General features: G+C 50.3%; 1 protein-coding gene across 4 annotated transcripts in view; it reads right to left on the bottom strand.

Annotated features, from left to right (window-relative positions):
* LOC140403940 (serine/threonine-protein kinase BRSK2-like) overlaps positions 1-22,468 on the bottom strand; it is a 498,437-nt gene that overhangs the window by 17,142 nt on the left and 458,827 nt on the right. For 3 of the 4 annotated variants that reach the window (XM_072492220.1, XM_072492222.1, XM_072492221.1), the window contains 6 exons: positions 21,169-21,315; positions 19,863-19,894; positions 17,516-17,680; positions 12,829-12,926; positions 12,159-12,309; positions 3,179-3,239 (listed from right to left, as the gene is read on the bottom strand). In XM_072492220.1, coding sequence (XP_072348321.1) covers positions 3,179-3,239; positions 12,159-12,309; positions 12,829-12,926; positions 17,516-17,680; positions 19,863-19,894; positions 21,169-21,315 — 654 coding nt within the window. The remainder of the gene's footprint in view (positions 1-3,178; positions 3,240-12,158; positions 12,310-12,828; positions 12,927-17,515; positions 17,681-19,862; positions 19,895-21,168; positions 21,316-22,468) is intronic. The other variant, XM_072492223.1, reaches the window with a different exon arrangement.

The following is a 22,468-nucleotide window of genomic DNA, read 5'->3' as shown; positions in this document are numbered from 1 at the left end:
GAGACATCCCAGAGTCAGAGTGCACCCAAAAAAAGCATAACAACCAAAACAGGCACAGAGACTAGTGAAATGTTCTTGTCGGATGTGCGTGTGAGGAGCTGGGAATCTCCGGAATACTTAGGAAGCGCAGTCCACTGAGGAACACGGAGCATTTTCATTCCTGCCCCTAGCTTTGACACCCCCGCACTTCACAAACTAGAAGCAAAGATTCTAAATGGAGGCATGGGGGCCCAACATCGAGATATTAGGAGAAGGTTTTCAGGAATCTCTTCACGGGAGAGTAGAGAGAGGGAAAAATGGCGAGGTTTCGGGAAGGAATTCCAGAACTTGGGCCCAGGCAGGCAGCTGGTGGATCACCCATTTTTCACGGGAACGGAGTAGTCGCTGGCTGGGTCAGCATTTGTTACTCACCCCTAATTGCCGTTAAACCGAGTGGTTTGCTGGGCTACTTCAGAGGGAAGTTAAGAGTCAACCACATTGTCCTGGGTCTGATCATAGATTCCTTACGGAAGTGAAGGGGGGCATTCGGCCCATCGAGTCTGCACCGAGCATCCGAAAGAGCACCCACCCAGGCCACCCACCCCGCCCTTACCCCCGTAACCTAACCTGCACATCCCTGGACACTAAAGGACAATTTAGCATGGCTAATCCACCTGACCTGCACATCTTTGGACAGTGGGAGGAAACCGGGGCAGCCGGAGGAAACCCACCCAGACACGGGGAGGACGTGCAGACTCCACATGGACAGTCACCCAAGGCTGGAATCGAACTCGGGTCCCTGGCGCTGTGAGGCAGCAGTGCCTATCACTGTGTCACCTTGCCACCCATATCATGCAGGCCCGACGCAGTAAGGATTGCAGAGTTTCTTCCCTGAAGGGCATAAGTTGGAGGGAATAAAATCAGGGACTTGTCAATGGCCTTGAGGCAGCCCCCCGCCCCTCCCAAGACGATGGTTTGTCCCATGGTGGTCAGCTCTGCATTGCAGGCCAGATGTGGAGGGGGTGTGGAGATGTCAGACAGGCAGAGCTCAACCCGCAACACATTTCCTTCCTCATCGGGGCAGCACGGTTAGCACTGTTCCTTCACAGCGCCAGGGTCCCAGGTTCGATTCCCCGCTGGGTCAGTGTCTGTGCGGAGTCTGCACCTTCTCCCAGTGTCTGCGTGGGTTTCCTCCGGGTGCTCCGGTTTCCTCCCACAGTCCAAAGACGTGCAGGTTAGGTGGATTGGCCATGATAAATTGCCCTTAGTGTCCAAAAAGGTTCGGAGGAGTTATTGGGTTACGGGGATAGGGTGGAAGTGAGGGCTTAAGTGGGTCGGTGCAAACTCGATGGACCGAATGGCCTCCTTCTGCACTGTATGTTCTATATCATGAAGATGAGATTGGTAACCTTGATCCTGAAACATCTTCTGAGTAATCCCAGAGGCTTTAGGTCATCAGGGGATGATTAAAGGAATCAAGCCTTTTTTGCATAATGCTTCCGTACAAATTATTTCCCCAAATGATGCATTGCTGCTGGCAATCGCCGGGGGGGGGGAAGGGAAACAAAAATAAATGGCAAACATGGTTAAAACAAAAGATGGGCGATTTTGCAAAACCAGCAGGGTTAACTCCTCCAAGGCAGTGGCAGAGCTGCAGTGACACCCATCGCCTCCTGGTGTCGCTGTTGGCAATGCTGGCGCCACATAGCTCTGCAGTGTATCCCAGTGGGCAAAGCGAGTCACAGCAACCACCGGCAAATGGGTCGATTGGCCTCGAGGTGTGGGCAAGCCTTCAGCACGGCGGGGAATATTAATCCCTTTTGTGCGGTTTCGGTCCCCCTTTCTTCAGGGGGGAGGGGGCACACTTGCGTTGGAGGCAGTGTACCAGCTTCACCAGGCTAATTCCTGGGATGAAGGGGGTCTATCTTATGAGGACCTGTTGAGCAAGTTGGGCCCACAGTCAGTGGAGTTTAGAAGGATGCGAGGTGATCTCTCGGGAGATGCTGAAATGGGGAATCTGGAACTAGGGGGGCAGAATTTGAAAATAAGGGGTCTCCAATTGGGCAGCATGGTGGCGCAGTGGTTAGCACTGTTGCCTCACAGCGCCAAGGTCCCAGGTTCGATCCTGGCTCTGGGTCACTGTTCCTTTTCCCGAACAGGCGCCGGAATGTGGCGACTAGGGGCTTTTCACAGTAACTTCATTTGAAGCCTACTTGTGACAATAAGCGATTTTCATTTTTCATTTCAGACGGAGATGAGGAGAAACTTCGTCCTTCAGAGGGCCGTTAGTTTGTCGAATTCCCCTCCGCAGGGAAGAGTGGGAGTCTGGGTCATTGAATATACCCAACGCTGAGTTGGACAGATTCTTGCTTGACAAGGGAGTCAAGTGTTATCCTATCTTATGGCCAATCAGTAAAACTAAATGAACGAATTGGCACAGTCAAGGATCATGGGGGCAAAAGTGGAGTTGACGATCAGATCAGCCATGACCTTACTGACCGGCGGAGCAGAATCGATGGGCTGAATGGCTTCCTCTTGCTCCTATTTGTGAATGTTCTCAGACAGGTCCGGCAGTGCATTTGCAGAAATTTAAACTTCCGACTCCCAGTTTTATGTTCCCCGCCCCACGGAGAATTCTGTACGTGAAATGGAATGGGCTCCAAGCTGTTATTGATGTGCAGAGGTGAGGGTGGGGCGCGGGAGGGAGGGAGCACAGAAATCGCCATAACAACCCGTCTATCTGATCCCTCCCCCTGCCAGTATCGCCTGCCCCGCACGTGGCAGAGTCTGCAGATCGCGGACTAGACTTATCAACAACCCCTGAACCCATCAAACCGGAGTGGAAACAAGTCACCCTCAATTCCGAGGGACTGCCCAAGGAGGAGGAATATGTAGGGCACTGTCGGTATGTCCAGGTGTGTGATGTGAATGCTGTGTGTACCTATCTGTGTACCTGTCAATAGTCTGTGTGTACCTGGGCAGAAAGGTAGAGTTCAAACCCCAAATCACCCATGATCATATCGAATGGCGGATCAAGCTCGATGGGCCGAATGGTCTACGCCTGCCCCTGGGTGTGTGTGTGTGTCTCTGAGTATACGCAGACCCAAGCTGGGAAGCTCATGTATACATTAGCACAGCCATCACCGAGCAGAGCTACACACAGGTACACAAGGCTAGAACATGCCCGGCATACACTTACCCTGGGGCTGCTGAGGGGGCTGGAGGAGAGGCCACACGAGGCTCCACTGACCGATCGAGACCTGGCACAAGAGAAAACCAATATGTCACTCGGATACACTCAGGACACAGGTCGGATGAGCGAGAGAGATTGCGAGAGACGTTGACACAGAGATTGAGAGAGAGAGATTGAGAGACAGATTGAGACAGAGATTGAGAGAGATTGAGACAGAGATTGGGACACAGATTGAGAGAGACTGAGACAGAGATTGAGAGAGAGATTGAGAGAGATTGAGCCAGAGATTGAGAGAGATTGAGACAGAGATTGAGTGAGAGATTGAGACAGAGTTTGAGAGAGATTGAGGCAGAGATTGGGACAGAGGTTGAGACAGAGATTGAGAGAGAGATTGAGAGAGAGATTGACACAGAGATTGACACAGAGATTGAGAGAGAATGAGATAGAGATTGAGTGAGAGATTGAGTGAGAGATTGAGGGAGAGAGATTGAGAGCGAGAGATTGAGAGCGAGGGATTGAGAGATAGATTGAGAGAGAGAGATTGAGACAGAGATTGAGAGAGAGAGATTGATGGAGAGAGATTGAGAGAGATTGAGACAGAGAGATTGAGAGAGAGATTGAGACAGAGATTGGGACAGAGATTGGGACAGAGATTGAGAGAGATTGAGACAGAGATTGAGACAGAGATTGAGAGAGATACTGAGGGAGAGATTGAGACAGAGAGAGAGAGATTGAGAGAGATTGAGAGAGAGATTGAGAGAGAGATTGAGAGAGAGAGATTGAGAGAGAGATTGAGAGAGAGATTGAGACAGAGATTGAGACAGAGATTGAGAGAGAGAGATTGATGGAGAGAGATTGAGAGAGAGATTGAGACAGGGATTGAGAGAGAGATTGAGACAGAGATTGGGACAGAGATTGAGAGAGATTGAGAGAGAGATTGAGTGAGAGATTGAGGGAGAGAGATTGAGAGCGAGAGATTGAGAGAGAGAGATTGAGAGAGAGAGATTGAGACAGAGATTGAGAGAGAGAGATTGATGGTGAGAGATTGAGAGAGATTGAGACAGAGAGATTGAGAGAGAGATTGAGGGAGAGATTGAGACAGGGATTGAGAGAGAGATTGAGACAGAGATTGGGACAGAGATTGAGAGAGATTGAGACAGAGATTGAGACAGAGATTGAGAGAGAGATTGAGGGAGAGATTGAGACAGAGAGAGAGAGATTGAGAGAGATTGAGAGAGAGATTGAGACAGAGATTGAGAGAGAGATTGAGAGAGAGATAGAGAGAGAGATAGAGAGATTGAGAGAGAGATTGAGACAGAGATTGAGACAGAGATTGAGGGAGAGTGAGTGAGACAGAGATTGAGATAGAGATTGAGACAGAGTTTGAGACAGAGATTGAGATAGAGATTGAGACAGAGATTGAGACAGAGTTTGAGACAGAGATTGATTGAGACAGAGATTGAGAGAGATAGATTGAGAGTGAGATTGAGACAGAGATTGAGACAGAGAGATTGCGACAGAGATTGAGACAGTGATTGAGAGAGATTGAGAGAGAGATTGAGAGAGAGATTGAGAGAGAGATTGAGACCGAGATTGAGACCGAGATTGAGACCGAGATTGAGGGAGAGAGATTGAGACAGAGATTGAGGGAGAGAGATTGTGACGGAGATTGAGACAGAGAGATTGAGACAGAGATTGAGGGAGAGAGATTGAGACAGAAATTGAGACAGAGATTGAGACAGAGATTGAGGGAGAGAGATTGAGACAGAGATTGATAGAGAGATTGAGGGAGAGATTGAGAGAGAGAGACTGAGACAGAGACTGAGACAGAGATTGAGGAAGAGTGATTGAGTCAGAGATTGAGATAGAGATTGAGACAGAGATTGCGAGAGAGAGATTGAGAGTGAGATTGAGACAGAGATTGAGGGAGAAAGATTGAGAGAGAGATTGAGAGAGAGATTGAGAGAGAGAGATTGAGAGAGATTGAGGGAGTGATTGAGAGAGAGAGATTGAGAGAGAGATTGAGAGAGAGAGATTGATGGTGAGAGATTGAGAGAGATTGAGACAGATAGATTGAGAGAGAGATTGAGGGAGAGATTGAGACAGGGATTGAAAGAGAGATTGAGACAGAGATTGGGACAGAGATTGAGAGAGATTGAGACAGAGATTGAGACAGAGATTGAGAGAGATATTGAGGGAGAGATTGAGACAGAGAGAGAGAGATTGAGAGAGATTGAGAGAGAGATTGAGAGAGAGATTGAGAGAGAGATTGAGAGAGAGATTGAGAGAGAGATTGAGACAGAGATTGAGATAGAGATTGAGACAGAGTTTGAGATAGAGATTGAGACAGAGATTGCGAGAGAGAGATTGAGACAGAGATTGAGAGAGATAGATTGAGAGTGAGATTGAGACAGAGATTGAGACAGAGAGATTGCGACAGAGATTGAGACAGTGATTGAGAGAGATTGAGAGAGAGATTGAGAGAGAGATTGAGAGAGAGATTGAGAGAGAGATTGAGACAGAGATTGAGACCGAGATTGATACCGAGATTGAGACAGAGATTGAGACAGAGATTGAGACAGAGATTGAGGGAGAGAGATTGAGACAGAGATTGAGGGAGAGAGATTGTGACGGAGATTGAGACAGAGAGATTGAGACAGAGATTGAGGGAGAGAGATTGAGACAGAAATTGAGACAGAGATAGAGACAGAGATTGAGGGAGAGAGATTGAGACAGAGATTGATAGAGAGATTGAGGGAGAGATTGAGAGAGAGAGACTGAGACAGAGACTGAGACAGAGATTGAGGAAGAGTGATTGAGTCAGAGATTGAGACAGAGATTGCGAGAGAGAGATTGAGAGTGAGATTGAGACAGAGATTGAGACAGAGATTGAGGGAGAAAGATTGAGAGAGAGATTGAGAGAGAGATTGAGAGAGAGAGATTGAGAGAGATTGAGGGAGTGATTGAGAGAGAGAGATTGAGAGAGAGATTGTGACAGAGATTGAGAGAGAGAGATTGAGACAGTGATTGAGACAGAGATTGAGACTGAGAGTGAGACAGAGAGTGAGACAGAGAGTGAGACAGAGAGTGAGACAGAGAGTGAGACAGAGAGTGAGACAGAGTGAGACAGAGATTGAGACAGAGAGTGAGACAGAGATTGAGAGAGAGATTGAGACAGAGATTGAGTGAGAGATTGAGTGAGAGATTGAGACAGAGATTGAGACAGAGATTGAGACAGAGATTGAGACAGAGATTGAGACAGAGAAATTGAGAGAGAGAGAGATTGAGACAGAGATTGAGGGAGAGAGATTGAGTGAGAGATTGAGTGAGAGATTGAGCGAGAGATTGAGACAGAGAGATTGAGACAGAGAAATTGAGAGAGAGAGAGATTGAGACAGAGATTGAGGGAGAGAGATTGAGTGAGAGATTGAGAGAGACAGAGATTGAGGCAGAGATTGCGAGAGAGAGATTGAGAGAGAGATTGGGTAAGAGATTGAGTGAGAGATTGAGAGAGAGATTGACTGAGAGCGAGAGAGGGGGAGAATTGGGAAGAGAGGGAAAATGTTGCATTCATATAGCCCCTTTCACCAGCACAGGACATCGCAAAGCACCTGCAGCCAGTGAAGTATTTTCTGAAGCAGTTACTGCTGTTATGTTGGAAACGAGGTGGCCAATTTGTGCACAGCAAGCTCCCAGAAACAGTAACACGAGGATGACCAGTTCTATTTAATGATGTTGATTGAGGGATAAATGTTCGCTCCAGCACCGGGAGAACTCTCCTGCTCTTCGTCAAAATGGTGGGCCTGGGATCGTTTACATCCACCCGAGAGGGCAGTTGGGATAAACGTTGGTTTAATGCCTCGGCCTGAAGACGGCAACTCCAGCAGTGCAGACCTCCAACCGGACTGTGGGCCTGGATTCTATTCTCAGGCCCCGCGCTCAATCTATGAAGCAACGGTGCAGTGGGTCAGACGGAGGATACTGACCCAAGGCTGGTGACCCAAGCCAACCTGGAACAGGGCTCTGGAATCAACGGCAACCTTAGGATCTGCAGAGATTCCAGAAAAGATGTTCCCAAGGAGCCCTCCAATATCTTAGATTTAAGCGTCTTTGGTTTGATTTTGACCTGTAAAATACTGGAGTAAAGGTCATGATAATATTGCTGGGGAAAAAAAAGGACATGCCGTCAAAACTTTCCATCTTGCGCACCATCAGGACAAATGCAAGAATGTCAAATTTCAAAGGAAGCAACGATAGACATTCTGCCCACCACACACATGAATAAGTGTGATATATGGATATCAACGCAACGTACGTGAGCCGTACGTCCGAATGATCGGTGAATCATATCAAATTTTGGCTGATCATGATCAGCAGCGTGCTGATCATATCCAACTCAAGAATATAATGTCTAACGTTAAGTTCCATTATTGGACAGCACCTGCCAAACAATCCTGAGCGTGCTAAGAGCTACAATAACAACCAATTTAAGATTATCAATCGGGCTCGCAATGGTTTGCTCGTAACAACATATATTTATACAGAGCCTGTCCTCCACAGGCAAAAAGAACAAGTCCTCACATTGCGCCTTTTTTTGATTAAAAGGATGGGGGGCACAATAGTTCCCTGGCGCATTCGCCATGGCAACACCTCAAACATTCAGAGTTGACCTGCCAACACCGTTTTCTCTTGCCGTACAAATGGTTGCTCCCTTTGAAATTTGACATTCTTGCATCTGTCCTGATGAGTCCAAGATGAAAAGCTTCGACAGCCTATCCTTTTTTATCAGGGATACACAACTTCGATACTTGCAGGCTGTTCCAATAGAGCAGCACCAAACTCAGTGGCCAGAACATGTTGATGAAGGCAACAGGCCAGACCAGCTAGCCCGTCCCCGGTTAAACCAGAAGGTGCCAATCGTGGCTTTGTTGGTGGCATTCTTCCCGCCGAGCCACAAGGTCGTGTCTTCAAGGCCCACCCTAACCATCTGAGCTAAATAAAACTAGCCAACACGGCAAGTGCAGCACCGAGGGAGTTCCGCACTGCTGATACGTGCTGTCTTTGGGATGAGGCCCTCTCAGGTGGATTGATGGAGATTCCACATGGCACCGTATGAAGAAAAGCAGTGAGGGTTTTCCTGGTTTCCTGCCAATGTTAATTCAGTCAATGTCCCAAAAACATGAAATGGAGTCATGGGGACAGCGTGGCAACGGCACCACCAAACTTCCAGGCTGTGGCACCAGTGGATTATCACAATGCCAGGGTAATCCCACAATGCCGGTAGATTATCACAATGCTGGTGGATTACCACAATGTTGGTGGATTATCACAATGCCGGTGGATTACCACAATGTTGGTGGATTACCACAATGCCGGTGGATTACCACAATGTTGGTGGATTATCACAATGCTGGTGGATTATCACAATGCTGGTGGATTACCACAATGCCGGTGATTTACCACAATGCTGGTGGATTATCACAATGCTGGTGGATTACCACAATGCCGGTAAATTACCACAATGCTGGTGGATTACCACAATGCTGGTGGATTACCACAATGCCGGTGAATTATCACAATGTTGGTGGATTACCACAATGCTGGTGGATTACCACAATGCCGGTGAATTATCACAATGCTGGTGAATTACCACAATGCCGGTGAATTACCACAATGTCGGTGAATTACCACAATGCCGGTGAATTACCACTGTGCCGGTGGATTATCACAATGCTGGTGGATTATCACAAAGCTGGTGGATTACCACAATGCCGGTGAATTACCACAATGCCGGAGAATTACCACAATGTCGGTGAATTACCACAATGCCGGTGGATTATCACAATGTTGGTGGATTATCACAATGCTGGTGGATTACCACAATGCCGGCGGATTATCACAGTGCCGGTGAATTACCACAATGTCGGTGAATTACCACAATGTTGGTGGATTATCACAATGCTGGTGGATTATCACAAAGCTGGTGGATTACCACAATGCCGGTGAATTACCACAATGCCGGTGAATTACCACAATGCCGGTGGATTATCACAATGTTGGTGGATTACCACAATGTTGGTGGATTACCACAATGCCGGTGGATTACCACAATGTTGGTGGATTACCACAGTGCCGGTGGATTATCACAATGTTGGTGGATTACCACAGTGCCGGTGGATTATCACAATGTTGGTGGATTACCACAGTGCCGGTGGATTATCACAATGCTGGTGGATTACCACAGTGCTGGTGGATTACCACAGTGCCGGTGGATTATCACAATGTTGATGGATTATCACAATGCCGGCGGATTACCACAATGCTGGTGGATTATCACAATGCTGGTGGATTACCACAGTGCTGGTGGATTACCACAATGCCGGTGGATTATCACAATGCCAGGGTAATCCCACAATGCGGTTGGATTATCACAATGCTGGTGAATTACCACAATGCTGGTGGATTATCACAATGCTGGTGGATTACCACAATACTGGTGGATTATCACAATGTTGGTGGATTATCGCAATGCTGGTGGATTACCACAATGCCGGTGGATTACCACTGTGTTGGTGGATTACCACAATGTTGGTGGATTATCACAATGCCGGTGGATTACCACAGTGCTGGTGGATTACCACAATGCCGGCGGATTATCACAATGCCGATGGATTACCACAATGCCGGTGGATTATCACAATGCCGGTGGATTACCACAATGCCGGTGGATTACCACAATGCCGGTGGATTACCACAATGCTGGTGGATTATCACAATGCCGGTGGATTACCACAATGTTGGTGGATTACCACAATGTTGGTGGATTATCACAATGCCGGTGGATTACCACAATGCCGGCGGATTATCACAATGCCGGTGGATTACCACAATGCCGGCGGATTATCACAATGCCGGTGGATTACCACAATGCCGGTGGATTACCACAATGCCGGTGGATTACCACAATGCTGGTGGATTATCACAATGCCGGTGGATTACCACAGTGTTGGTGGATTACCACAATGCCGGTGGATTACCACAATGCCGGTGGATTATCACAATGCCGGTGGATTACCACAATGCCGGTGGATTATCACAATGTTGGTGGATTATCACAATGCCGGTGGATTATCACAATGTTGGTGGATTATCACAATGCCGGTGGATTACCACAATGCCGGTGGATTACCACAGTGCTGGTGGATTATCACAATGCCGGTGGATTATCACAATGCCGGTGGATTATCACAATGCTGGTGGATTACCACAATGCCGGTGGATTATCACAATGCCGGTGGATTATCACAATGCCGGTGGATTACCACAATGCCGGTGGATTATCACAATGTTGGTGGATTATCACAATGCCGGTGGATTACCACAATGCCGGTGGATTACCACAGTGCCGGTGGATTACCACAATGTTGGTGGATTATCACAATGCTGGTAGATTACCACAATGCTGGTGGATTACCACAATGCCAGTGGATTATCACAATGCCGATGGATTACCACAATGCTGGTGGATTATCACAATGCCGGTGGATTACCACAGTGTTGGTGGATTACCACAATGCCGGTGGATTACCACAATGCCGGTGGATTATCACAATGCCGGTGGATTACCACAATGCCGGTGGATTACCACAGTGTTGGTGGATTACCACAATGCCGGTGGATTACCACAATGCCGGTGGATTATCACAATGCCGGTGGATTACCACAATGCCGGTGGATTACCACAATGCCGGTGGATTCTCACAATGCTGGTGGACTACCACAATGCTGGTGGATTACCACAATGCTGGTGGATTACCACATTGCCGGTGGATTACCACATTGCCGGTGGATTACCACATTGCTGGTGGATTACCACAATGCTGCTGGATTACCAGAATGCTGGTGGATTACCGTTATACCAGGCCCAGTTTCATGCGAGCTAGGGAAATCGCGGGCAATCTGGCTTCACAAAATCAGCTGTTGGCCGTTTCTTGCTGCAGACACTGTGGTGAATTCCAGAGGGGCCAACCTTCAGGCTAGGCAGGCTGCAGATGAAGGCCCAGTGAGTGTGAAGATTGAGTAGGCCGCAGGGAAGCATATCATCAACACAAAAGAGTTGTGTGTCACCCCCATGGCCTCCCACCCCTGACATTCTGTCTTCACATCAGGAATTTATCACCCAGCGAGTGTCGGACCCGCACATCGTCCCTGACACTAACGATGCATCCACGGTCTAACTGAAAAGGTAGAACAGGCTGCAAGGGCTAAATGTCCTATTCCTGCTCCTATGTAACACAGAATGTGAGGGCATACTCACAGTGGAACCGCCTCATTCCATCCCTTACAATTCTCCACCCCCACCCTCGTTTCTTCAGGGCGAGGGAATATTCATGGATTTCCTCAGTTGAAGAGTTCAACAGATTCCCCAATGAAAGTTTGGAAGCTTTTTGGGGCATAAGGCGCTGAGTGTGAACTGGAAACATCTCCGTGACCCATCCGGGACTGGGGAGTGTTCACCCTGGAACATTTGGTGTATAAGCCGTGCCTTCGGAGGCACTGGTGGTGTGAATTGTCAGGATCTCTTCCAGGTGGAAACGTTTTTCTTTATTCTTTCGTGGGATGCGGGAGTCGCCGGCTGGGCCAGCACTTGTTGTCCATCCCTAATTGCCCCTAGGACTGAGTGTCTCGCTCGGCCATTTCAGAGGGGCAGTTAAAAGTCAACCACGTTGGTGCGGGTCAGGAGTCACATGTAGGCCAGACCGGGTAAGGACGGCAGATTTCCTTCCCTAAAGGACATCCGAGTGAACAATTGCCCTCAGGGTTACTATTCCAGTGACAATTTCATTCAGAGTGGCCATAGAGGGGGGGGATCCTTCGAAAGGGCCCCTGAGGACGACTCATCACACTCGTCCCTCCGCCTGACAGCCCCCCCCCCACCCACCCCCCCGGCTGACCCTGACAGCGCTGTACCCGCGGGCAGACCTACCGCTGGCTGTGCTGGGCCACGTCAATGGCGCGGCGAGCGGGCACCGGAGATCCCCCGTCTGTCACGCTCAGCACCTCCATCGACTTCCTCTCGGGCCGGCGCTTGCCGTGGCGATTCAGCATGGGCGAGTCGACCCGTTTGCGAGGGGGGTCTGAGGAGAGAGAAGAGGAAACGGAACACGACGGCGTTCAGACTGACAGTCAATCCCGATCGAGCCTGCAGGCTAGGCCCCATTTCCCTCCCCCCCCCCCCCACCCCCCCCCCCCCACCCCTCCCAACGCAGGATGGGGGAGGTTCAGGATGGGGAGGATGGGAGAGCCGGGAAGAGGGGATGGGGGGGGGGGCAGGATGGGGGGGCGGCGGGATGGGGAAGGGGGGATGGGGGGGGTGCGGAGGGGACCAACAACAACGATCGCTATCAGGTGATTCCTGTACGAGGGTGCGAAGGGGTGGCAATTGGGCACCAGCAGTGTTCAGCCTGCCATGTGAAACCTGCCATGGTAGAATAGCCATATTGTTGAAGTTCACGGACGAAGAACAATCCACCAGGGTGGGTTGAACCGCCTTACCCCCCCATCTCAGAGGGTGGGGGGGGGGGTGGGGGGGTCAACTCTCTCGGCATCTTGCTCGGCAGGGCGGGAACATAAGAGGCGCAGACCCTGGGACTTACCAATGTCGTTCCGCGGGGGTAAATCCTCATCCTCACAGCTCGGATACCGCTCTTTCCTGTCCAGCAGCAGGAAGTAGATCATTTTCTCCTGATTCTCTCTGTATAGCAAGAAATAGTGGGGGGAAAAAATCAAAGACTTGCATTTAAATAGCGCCTTCCACATCCACAAGCGCTTTGCAGCCAATGAGGTACTTTTTAAAGCGCCGCCACTGGGTGTTGGAGACACCGCAGCCCATTTGTGCACAGCAAGCTCCCACAGGCAGCAACGTGATGTTGACCAGATCATCTGTTTTTGGTGATTTTTTTCTTTTTCCCAATTAAGGGGCAATTTTAGCGTGGCCAATCCACCTACGCTGCGCATCTTTGGGTTGTGGGGGGTGAGACCCACGCAAACACGGGGAGAATGTGCGAACTCCACACGGACAGTGACTCAGCGCCGGGATCGAACCTGGGACCTCGGCGCCGTGAGGCCGCAGTGCTAACCCCTGCGCCACCGCGCCACCTTGTTTTTGCCGATGTTGAGTGAGGGATAAATATTGGCTCAAAGCACCGTGGAGAACTCATCTGTCCTTCAAAGTAGTGGTGTGGGATTGGATTCTTTGACTACCTGAGGGGCCAAATGGAGCCTGGGTTTAATGTCTTATCCGGGAAAAAAAACCTGCCTCTGACAGTGCAGCATAGCCCCAGGTCTCCACTGGGACTCTCCGGCCCAGGTAGGAGGACAAATGAATATTTGGTGCCAAGTTTGAGATATGTGGGGCGGCAGGGTGGCGCAGTGGTTAGCACTGCTGCTTCACGGTGCCGGGGACCCGGATTCGATCCCGGCCCCGGGTCACTGTCCGTGTGTAGTTTGCACATTCTCCCCGTGTCTGCATGGACCTCACCCCCCCCACAACCCAAAGATGTGCAGGGAAGGTGAAGTGACCACGCTAAATTGCCCCTTAATTGGAAAATAAAGTTTGGTACTTACATTTTTTTTATTTTTTAAGTTTGTGATTTGAAAGTCTTTGGATTGTTGGAGAAAGGAGAATGGGGTGATATATTTTTGTCTCTGCCTTGCCACTTTTAATTATTTTGATCAAGTTATACAGAGACTATATAACCAGTTTCAGCATCCTGGACCGGTAATGTAAACGTTGCCCAAATCTTCCGAACGATGGCATCACCCTCGGATTGCCACTCCCTTCCTACTTTTCTCTGGCATTCCAGGGCTCCACATTTCTGGCAGGACGTTCAATCCTGGCTTCTCCAGAAATCCGGAGCGTTTCTGAAATGGAACCGTTTCTTTGGAGCGCTGGATCAACGCAGGAAGACATGTCATTTCCAGGGTAACTATCCTGGTAAATCAATCGGAATTGTCCAAAGTCTCTGACTCTAACACATAGTTGGAGATTTTTGGGAGGGTCCCGGGGAGCAGGGGTGTTTGCCTATTGGAAGTTCACACTTCCTGAGCAGTTCCTACACAGTCCGTGCGTTGTTTGGAGGATTGAGAGAGAGAGAAATAGAGAGAGATAGAGATCGAGCTACCGAGATAGAGATACCGAGATAGAGATACAGAGATAGGAGAGAGCAAGGGACAGAGATAGATAGATAAAGAGAGAGAGAGATAAAGAGAAAGAGGGATAGAGAAAGAGAAAGATAAACAGGGAGAAAGTCAAAGAGAAGAGGAGACAGAGAAATAGATAGAGAGCGAGGTTGAGAGAGGAGATAGAGAGATTGAGATAGAGAGTGATAGTGATAGAAAGAGAGATAAATATAAAAAGAGAGATAGAGGGAGAGATAGAGATAGATGGATAGCGAGAGAGATATAAAGAGAAAGAAGAATAGCAAGAGAGAGAGATCGAGAGAGATAGATAGTGATATAGAGATAGAGATAGAAGGAGATATATAGAGAGGTAGAGAGTGAGAGATAAAGAGGAAGCAAGTCAAAGGGGGGAGACAGAGAGATACATAGAGAGTGAGATAGAGAGATCGAGATAGAAAGAGAGAGAGATAGAGGGAGAGATAGAGCGAGAGATGATTAGCAAGAGAGAGATAAAGAGAAGGATAGCAAGAGAGAGACAGAAATGGAAAGAGAGCTAGTGGGAGACAATGAAGAGATAAAGATGGAGAGAGTGAGATGGAGAGAATGAGGTGGAGAGAGTGAGATGGAGAGAGTGAGATGGAGAGAGTGAGACGGAGAGAGTGAGACGGAGAGAGTGAGATGGAGAGAGTGAGGTGGAGAGAGTGAGATGGAGAGAGTGAGACGGACTGAGTGAGATGGAGAGAGTGAGGTGGAGAGAGTGAGATGGAGAGAGTGAGGTGGAGAGAGTGAGATGGAGAGAGTGAGACGGACTGAGTGAGATGGAGAGAGTGAGACGGACAGAGTGAGACGGACAGAGTGAGGAGAGAGTGAGATGGACAGAGTGAGATGGAGAGAATGAGGTGGAGCGAGTGAGATGGAGAGAGTGAGATGGAGAGAGTGAGACGGACTGAGTGAGATGGAGAGAGTGAGACGGACAGAGTGAGACGGACTGAGTGAGACGGAGAGAGTGAGACGGAGAGAGTGAGATGGAGAGAGTGAGATGGAGAGAGTGAGATGGAGAGAGTGAGACGGACTGAAATAGATGGAGAGAGTGAGGTGGAGAGAGTGAGATGGAGAGAGTGAGGTGGAGAGAGTGAGATGGAGAGAGTGAGACGGACTGAGTGAGATGGAGAGAGTGAGACGGACAGAGTGAGACGGACAGAGTGAGGAGAGAGTGAGATGGACAGAGTGAGATGGAGAGAATGAGGTGGAGAGAGTGAGATGGAGAGAGTGAGATGGAGAGAGTGAGATGGAGAGAGTGAGACGGACAGAGTGAGGAGAGAGTGAGATGGACAGAGTGAGATGGAGAGAGTGAGGTGGAGAGAGTGAGATGGAGAGAGTGAGGTGGAGAGAGTGAGATGGAGAGAGTGAGACGGACTGAGTGAGATGGAGAGAGTGAGATGGGCAGAGTGAGATGGAGATTATATATATATTTTGGGGGGGGAGAGAGAGAGAGAGAGATTGTGGCTTGTTTTAACTTTTGATCCAAGCAGGTTTTTGACAAAATTTCATATTTTTGTGACAAACATTTCATAAATTCCATCTGGTATCTGTTAAAATATCCGTCGCCAAGGATATTTCTAGATATCTTTTTTTTTTAAATCTAGAAATGCATTTAGGCAACTTTGTCTAAAAATTGATAATGAAGAGAAATGAGATTGATTGACCAAGCTCGCCGAGAGCCTCACGCGGGACTTAATGAGCGACATGAGACTCGAGCCATGGGTAGCCAACCCCTGGTCTAATAAGAGAAAACAGACTTTTACTGAAGTAGCAGGTGACCTCGTGACGGAGTGGGTGGCATCCCTGGCTCTGAGCTGGAAGCTCCGGGTTCGAATCCTACCCTAGGACACGATGGCCAAGGGAGGTGCGTTCATAATGCGGCCAAAACAATTTGATTATCAACCTGTAAATCCTTCCAACACACATCAGTAGGAGCGATTCCTGGTCAGACATAAGATGAAAGGAGCTTTGGAACCACTGCCAGCACGATCCATAGCTCCAGGCGACAATACACATGTTGCCGCATCAACCTGGCCTCCCTGAGTGACCTGTTAACACCATCACCCACTTACACACCACCTTGCATTCTTTCACAGGGCGTGGGCTGGTCTGGCTGGGTCCGCAACTGTTGCCCATCCCTAATTACTGCTGAGAAGGTGGTGGGGAGCCGCCTTCTTGAATGCCTGCAGTCCCTGAGGTGTAGGTACATCCATTGGCAGCACAGTGGTTAGCACTGTTGCTTCACAGCGCCAGGTCCCAGGTTCGATTCCCGGCTTGGGTCACTGTCTGTGCGGAGTCTGCACGTTCTCCCCGTGTCTGCGTGTGTTTCCTCCGGGTGCTCCGGTTTCCTCCCACAAATCCCAAAAGACGTGCTTGTTAGGTGAATCGGACATTCTGAATTCCCCCTCTGTGTACCCGAATAGGCGCCGGAATGTGACGACTAGGGGATTTTCACAGTAACTTAATTGCAGTGTTAATGTAAGCCTACTTGTGACACTAATAAAGATTATTATTATTGTGCTGTTAGGGAGGGAGTTACAGGATGTTGCCCCAGCAACAGTGAAGGAACAGCGATATATTTCCAAGTCGGGATGGTGAGTGACTTGGAGGGGAACCTCCAGGTGGGGATGTTCCCAGGTATCTGCTGCTCTTGTCCTTAGGTGGTAGAGGTCACAGGTTTGGAAGGCGACCTCAGGAGCTGCTAAAATGCGTTACAGCGATGAAATGCAACGTGGGAAATGTGGGACCCAATTTGCACAAAGGAAGCTCCCAGAAAAAGCAATGTGATAATGACCAGATATTAGGTCACAGGGAAGAACTCTCTCTGCTCCTCTCCGAAATACTGGGTGTGGGATTATTTTCACTCCCCTGAGAGAGCAGGCAAGGTCTCGGTTTGACAACTCGCTCTGAAAGATGCACCTCTGACAGTTCAGCGCTCCCTCAGTGCGGCACTGCAGAGGGACAACCTGGATCTCGGGGCCGAGTCCCCAGAGAGGAGCGTGAGGAACCCGTGACCTAATGTCTCGGAGGCAGGGCTGCTCCCGACGGAGCCACTCATCCCTCGCTCCCGCACACAAGATCTTCACTAACAATAAAGAGCAGCCAAAGGAGGTTACTTACTCCTCAAACATGAGGTCGTGCTTCAGTTTGTTCTTGTCTCGAAAACAGCCGAGCGAGTTCATACTGTCCAGCACGTCTGGGTCGATGTCGCTCACAGACTGTAGCCTCCGAATCATCACTTTCCGTGCTATCGGCTGTTCGGGCTCCGGCTCATTCTTGCCGCCTCTGAAACGACACACCGACACCCTCAGGCACGTCCGGACAGGCCTGGTCAGAATGTCCCATTGCCGGTCAACCTCTACCATGCCAGACCCAAACAACCCACCACTCATAACCCCCATCTGGCCCATACGTAGCACTTGCTGCCCGGTGACCCGCCATCTCTGTGGGGCTGGTGGCTCCGGGCTTTGCAAAGGTGTCCCTCAAACCCGCCCCCTGCCCTCTCCTAGCTTCACTGATCCTGCTGGCCCTAGTTTCTGTTAATATTGAGCTGGGGGTGGTAGAGGGCAAGGACACAATGGGGATTAGGTTTGATGCCCACTACAGTTGAATAGCTTACCTGACGGACAGCCCCCACCAAGGAGTCAGTGTCAGCACAGGTGAGGGGGAATCGGAACAGCAATTGTAGCAGGTTTAATTTTTCAGTTAGAGGAATTAATGTTTTTTTTAATGTTTATTCTTTCACTGGATGTGTGCATCGCCGGCTAGACCAACATTTATTGCCCATCCCTCATTGCCCCCTGAGAAGGTGGTGATTAGCTGCCTTCTTGAGCCATTGCAGTCCCTGTGGTGTAGGTACACCCACCGTGCTGTTAGGGAATTCCTTGACCCAGCGACAGTGTCATAGAGTCATAGAGGTTACAGCATGGAAACAGGCCCTTCGGCCCAGCTTGTCCATGCTGCCCAGTTTTTATCACAAAGCTAGTCCCACTTGCCCGCATTTGGCCCCGATCCCTCTGTACCCAGCTTTCCCATATAACTGTCTAAATGCTTTTTAAAAGACACAATTGTACCTTCCGCTACTACTGCCTCTGGCAGCTCGTTCCAGACACTCGCCACCTTCTGTGTGAAACAACTGCCCCTCTGGACCCTTTTATATCTCTTCCCTCTCACCTTAAACCTATGCCATCCCCTACCTTTGGGAAAAGATGTTGACTATCTACGCCCCTCATTATTTTATAGACCTCCATAAGGTCGAAGAACAAAGAACAATGCAGCTCAGGAACAAGCCCTTCGGCCCTCCAAGCCTGTACGGGTCACGATACCACCTTGGCCAAAACCCTCAGCACTTCCTAGTGCCCGTATCCCTCTATACCCATCCTATCCACGCATTTGTCGAGATGGCTTTTGAACGCCGTTAATGTACCTGCGTGAATGGCGGTATATTTCCAGCTCGGGATGGTGAGTGACTTGGAGGGGAACTTGCAGGTAGGGTGGTGTTCCCAAGTGTCTGCTGCCCTTGTCCTTCAAGACAGTAGAGGTTGTGGGTTTGGAAGGTGCCGTCTAAGAGGTCTTGGTGAGTTGCTGCAGTGCATCTTGTAGACGGTACACACGGCTGCCGCTGTGCGTCGGTGCTGGAGTGATGAAGGTGGTGGTTGGGGTGTCCATCAAGTGGGGCTGCTTTGTCCTGGATGTTGTCGAGCTTCTTGAGTGTTGTTGGGCCTTCACTCATCCAGGCAAGTGGAGAGTGTACCATTACACTCCTGACCTGGGCCTTGTAGGTGGTGGACAGGCTATGGGTGGGGTCGAAGGTGAGTTACTCACCACAGAATTCCCAGCCTCTGAAGCTAGTTTGAATTCCAGATTATATTAATTAAATTTAAATCCCACCAACTGGGTGGATTTGAACCCCCCCCCCCGAGCATTAGCCTCAATCTCTGGATTACTAGTCCGGGGACGTTACCATGGACACCACCATCTCCCTGATGTCTAGTTGCATAATCAGGACGGAGCGCTGTATAGAGTCCCGAGGCCTCCTCACCTCAAGAGGCTGGGGAAGCAATGAGTTAATTAACCCACCAACCCCTGCCCCCCCCCCCCCCCCCCCCCCCCCCCAAATCTCCTCCTGTAGAAAGCACCCACTATTCCCACAGCTAACAAGAACATTCCCAGTTACAGAGCGAATTTAGAGACAGAGGAAAGACACTGTGAAGGAAGGCAGAGAAGTGAATTAGGCGCCGGCATACACTGCCAGGGTCGATGGGATTGAGGTTCCAACTTGAAATTGGCTTGGCCAGTGTCCGTTCAGCCCACACTGGACATGCAGCCTGAGGCCTGCTCCAACACTAATCATCGGTCTCAGTCAGAGAGAGGACAGCGATAGGGGGATCGCCACACTGGTGAAGGCAGCGGCTCGGGCCAAGACACATAGCTGGGTCTGCGACCTGTTTGTGCAGGGTGTACTTACTGATACCAGGTGTGCTTCTGAATCTGTTCCAGCTAATGGGCAGCAGGTGGGTTGTGGAGGAGAGAGAGAAAGGAAAGGTGTTTAATGAGAGAATTCAGAACAGACATTTCCAGTTATAGAGAAAACCGAGATGGTGAATGCACCAAACATCAGAGAGAAAACCTGAAGATAAAGGAATCCCTCCGCGAACAGAGTAACACTGATATCTCCCCCCTCCCAATGGAGTAACACTGATATCTCCCCCCTCCCAATGGAGTAACACTAATATCTCCCCCCTCCCAATGGAGTAACACTGATATCTCCCCCCTCCCAATGGAGTAACACTGATATCTCCCCCCTCCGAACGGAGTACCACTGATATCTCCCCCCTCCCAATGGAGTAACACTGATATCTCTCCCCCGCCCAATGGGGTCACACTGATATCTCCCCCCTCCCAACGGGGTCACACTGATATCTCCCCCCTCTCAACGGAGTAACACTGATATCTCCCCCCTCCCAATGGAGTAACACTGATATCTCTCCCACGCCCTATGGGTTCACACTGATATCTCTCCCCTCCGAACGGAGTAACACTGATATCTCCCCCTCCGAACGGAGTAACTGATATCTCCCCCTCCCAACAGAGTAACACAGATATCTCCCCCCTCCCAATGGAGTAACACTGATATCTCTCCCCCGCCCAATGGGGTCACACTGATATCTCTCCCCCTCTCAATGGTGTATCACTGATATCTTGCCCCCTCCCAATGGGGTCACACTGATATCTCCCCCCCCCTCCCAATGGGGTCACACTGATATCTCACCCCTCCCAATGGTGTGTCACTGATATCTTGCCCCCTCCCAATGGGGTCACACTGATATCTCCCCTCTCCCCCCCAATGGGGTAACATCTCTCCCCCTCCCTGTGGGGTAACAATGAAATCTCTCTCTCCCCCTCCCAATGGGGTCACACTGATATCTCCCCCCTCCCAATGGTGTATCACTGATATCTCCCCCCTCCCAATGGGGTCACACTGATATCTCCCCCCCCCTCCCAATGGGGTCACACTGATATCTCCCCCCTCCCAATGGTGTGTCACTGATATCTTGCCCCCGCCCAATGGGGTCGCACTGATATCTCCCCCCCCCCTTCCCAATGGGGTCACACTGATATCTCTCCCCCTCCCTGTGGGGTCACACTGATATCTTTCCCCTGCCCAATGCAGTAACACTGATAACCCTCTTCTGGTGTTGATGGTGAGTCCATTTGGTGTGGAATCAGAGACAGGACATGGCAGAGTGTGTGTGAGGGGCTGGGCTACTGACCGAGAGGCGTTTCTCTGCATCCACCTCGATCATGCCCCGTAGTAAATTCTGGCAGTCGGGAGGAATAAAGTGCGGCATGTGGAAGACGCCTCGTTTGACCTTCTCTAACAGCTGTCGTAAGTTGTCATCATCGAACGGCAACGCTCCCTGTGGAGAAACAGAGGGAATGGTCACTGAGTCCCACTTCACAAACCACCCCCCCCCGCCCGTCTGTGTGACCCACCTCATCCCCCCCCGCCCGTCTCTGTGACCCACCTCACACCCCCCCCCGCCCGTCTCTGTGACCCACCTCACCCCCCCGCCCGTCTCTGTGACCCACCTCACGCCCCCCTGCCCGTCTCTGTGACCCACCTCACCCCCCCTGCCCGTCTGTGACCCACCTCACACACACCCCCGCCCGTCTCTGTGACCCACCTCACCCCCCCGCCCGTCTCTGTGACCCACCTCACCCCCCCCGTCTCTGTGACCCACCTCACGCCCCCCCTGCCCGTCTCTGTGACCCACCTCACGCCCCCCCTGCCCGTCTGTGTCTCACCTCACCCCCCCGCCCGTCTCTGTGACCCACCTCACCCCCTCTGCCCGTCTCTGTGACCCACCTCACCCCCCTGCCCATCTCTGTGACCCACCTCACCCCCCCTGCCCGTCTGTGTGCCACCTCACATCCCCCTTGCCTGTCTCTGTGCCTCATCTCACCCCCCTGCCCGTCTCTATGTCCCACCTCACCCCACCCTTCCCGTCTCTATGTCCAACATCACAACCCCCCCCTGCCCATCTCTGTGTGCCACCTATCATAATATACATCAATGTATACAATGGAGTGCAGACAGGCAGTGATTGACACACAGAATGACCAGTAAGCACACAGAACAGAGCAGCCAATCACCAGACAAGACACAACCACTATAAAGCCAGAGGGCACCAGTTTTCCCGCTTTCTCGGGACCCAGCTTCTGAGACAGTCAGAGCTCATGAGCTAGCCAGTGCCTACACCATGTGGTAGCTAGGTTAGTCTGGTCAGGCTAGTGTCAGGTCTCCAGTCAAGTCAGCATAGTGTCAAACCACAGTTGAACATGTATAATAGTTTGGATGTTGAATAAAATCGTGTTGCATTTTATCAAGTGTTGGAGGTCTGTCTCTTGCTACACTGCATCAAGTGCAGTTCACCTCGACCCAGCCTACCCAACACATCATGGTACCAGCTGAAAATTTGACGGACCTACCTTGAGTGAATCAGCGCTGACCAGCAAACAGCCATCCGGTGACTTGGAAAATGTCCGTCTTCGTCCGCAGCTTCGCATCGC

The sequence above is a fragment of the Scyliorhinus torazame genome, chromosome 29, assembly GCF_047496885.1.
Source record: "Scyliorhinus torazame isolate Kashiwa2021f chromosome 29, sScyTor2.1, whole genome shotgun sequence".
In the NCBI taxonomy this organism is placed as follows: domain Eukaryota; kingdom Metazoa; phylum Chordata; class Chondrichthyes; order Carcharhiniformes; family Scyliorhinidae; genus Scyliorhinus; species Scyliorhinus torazame.
The sequence above is the reverse complement of the archived record's forward strand: the minus strand, read 5'-3'. Positions and strand labels throughout refer to the sequence as shown.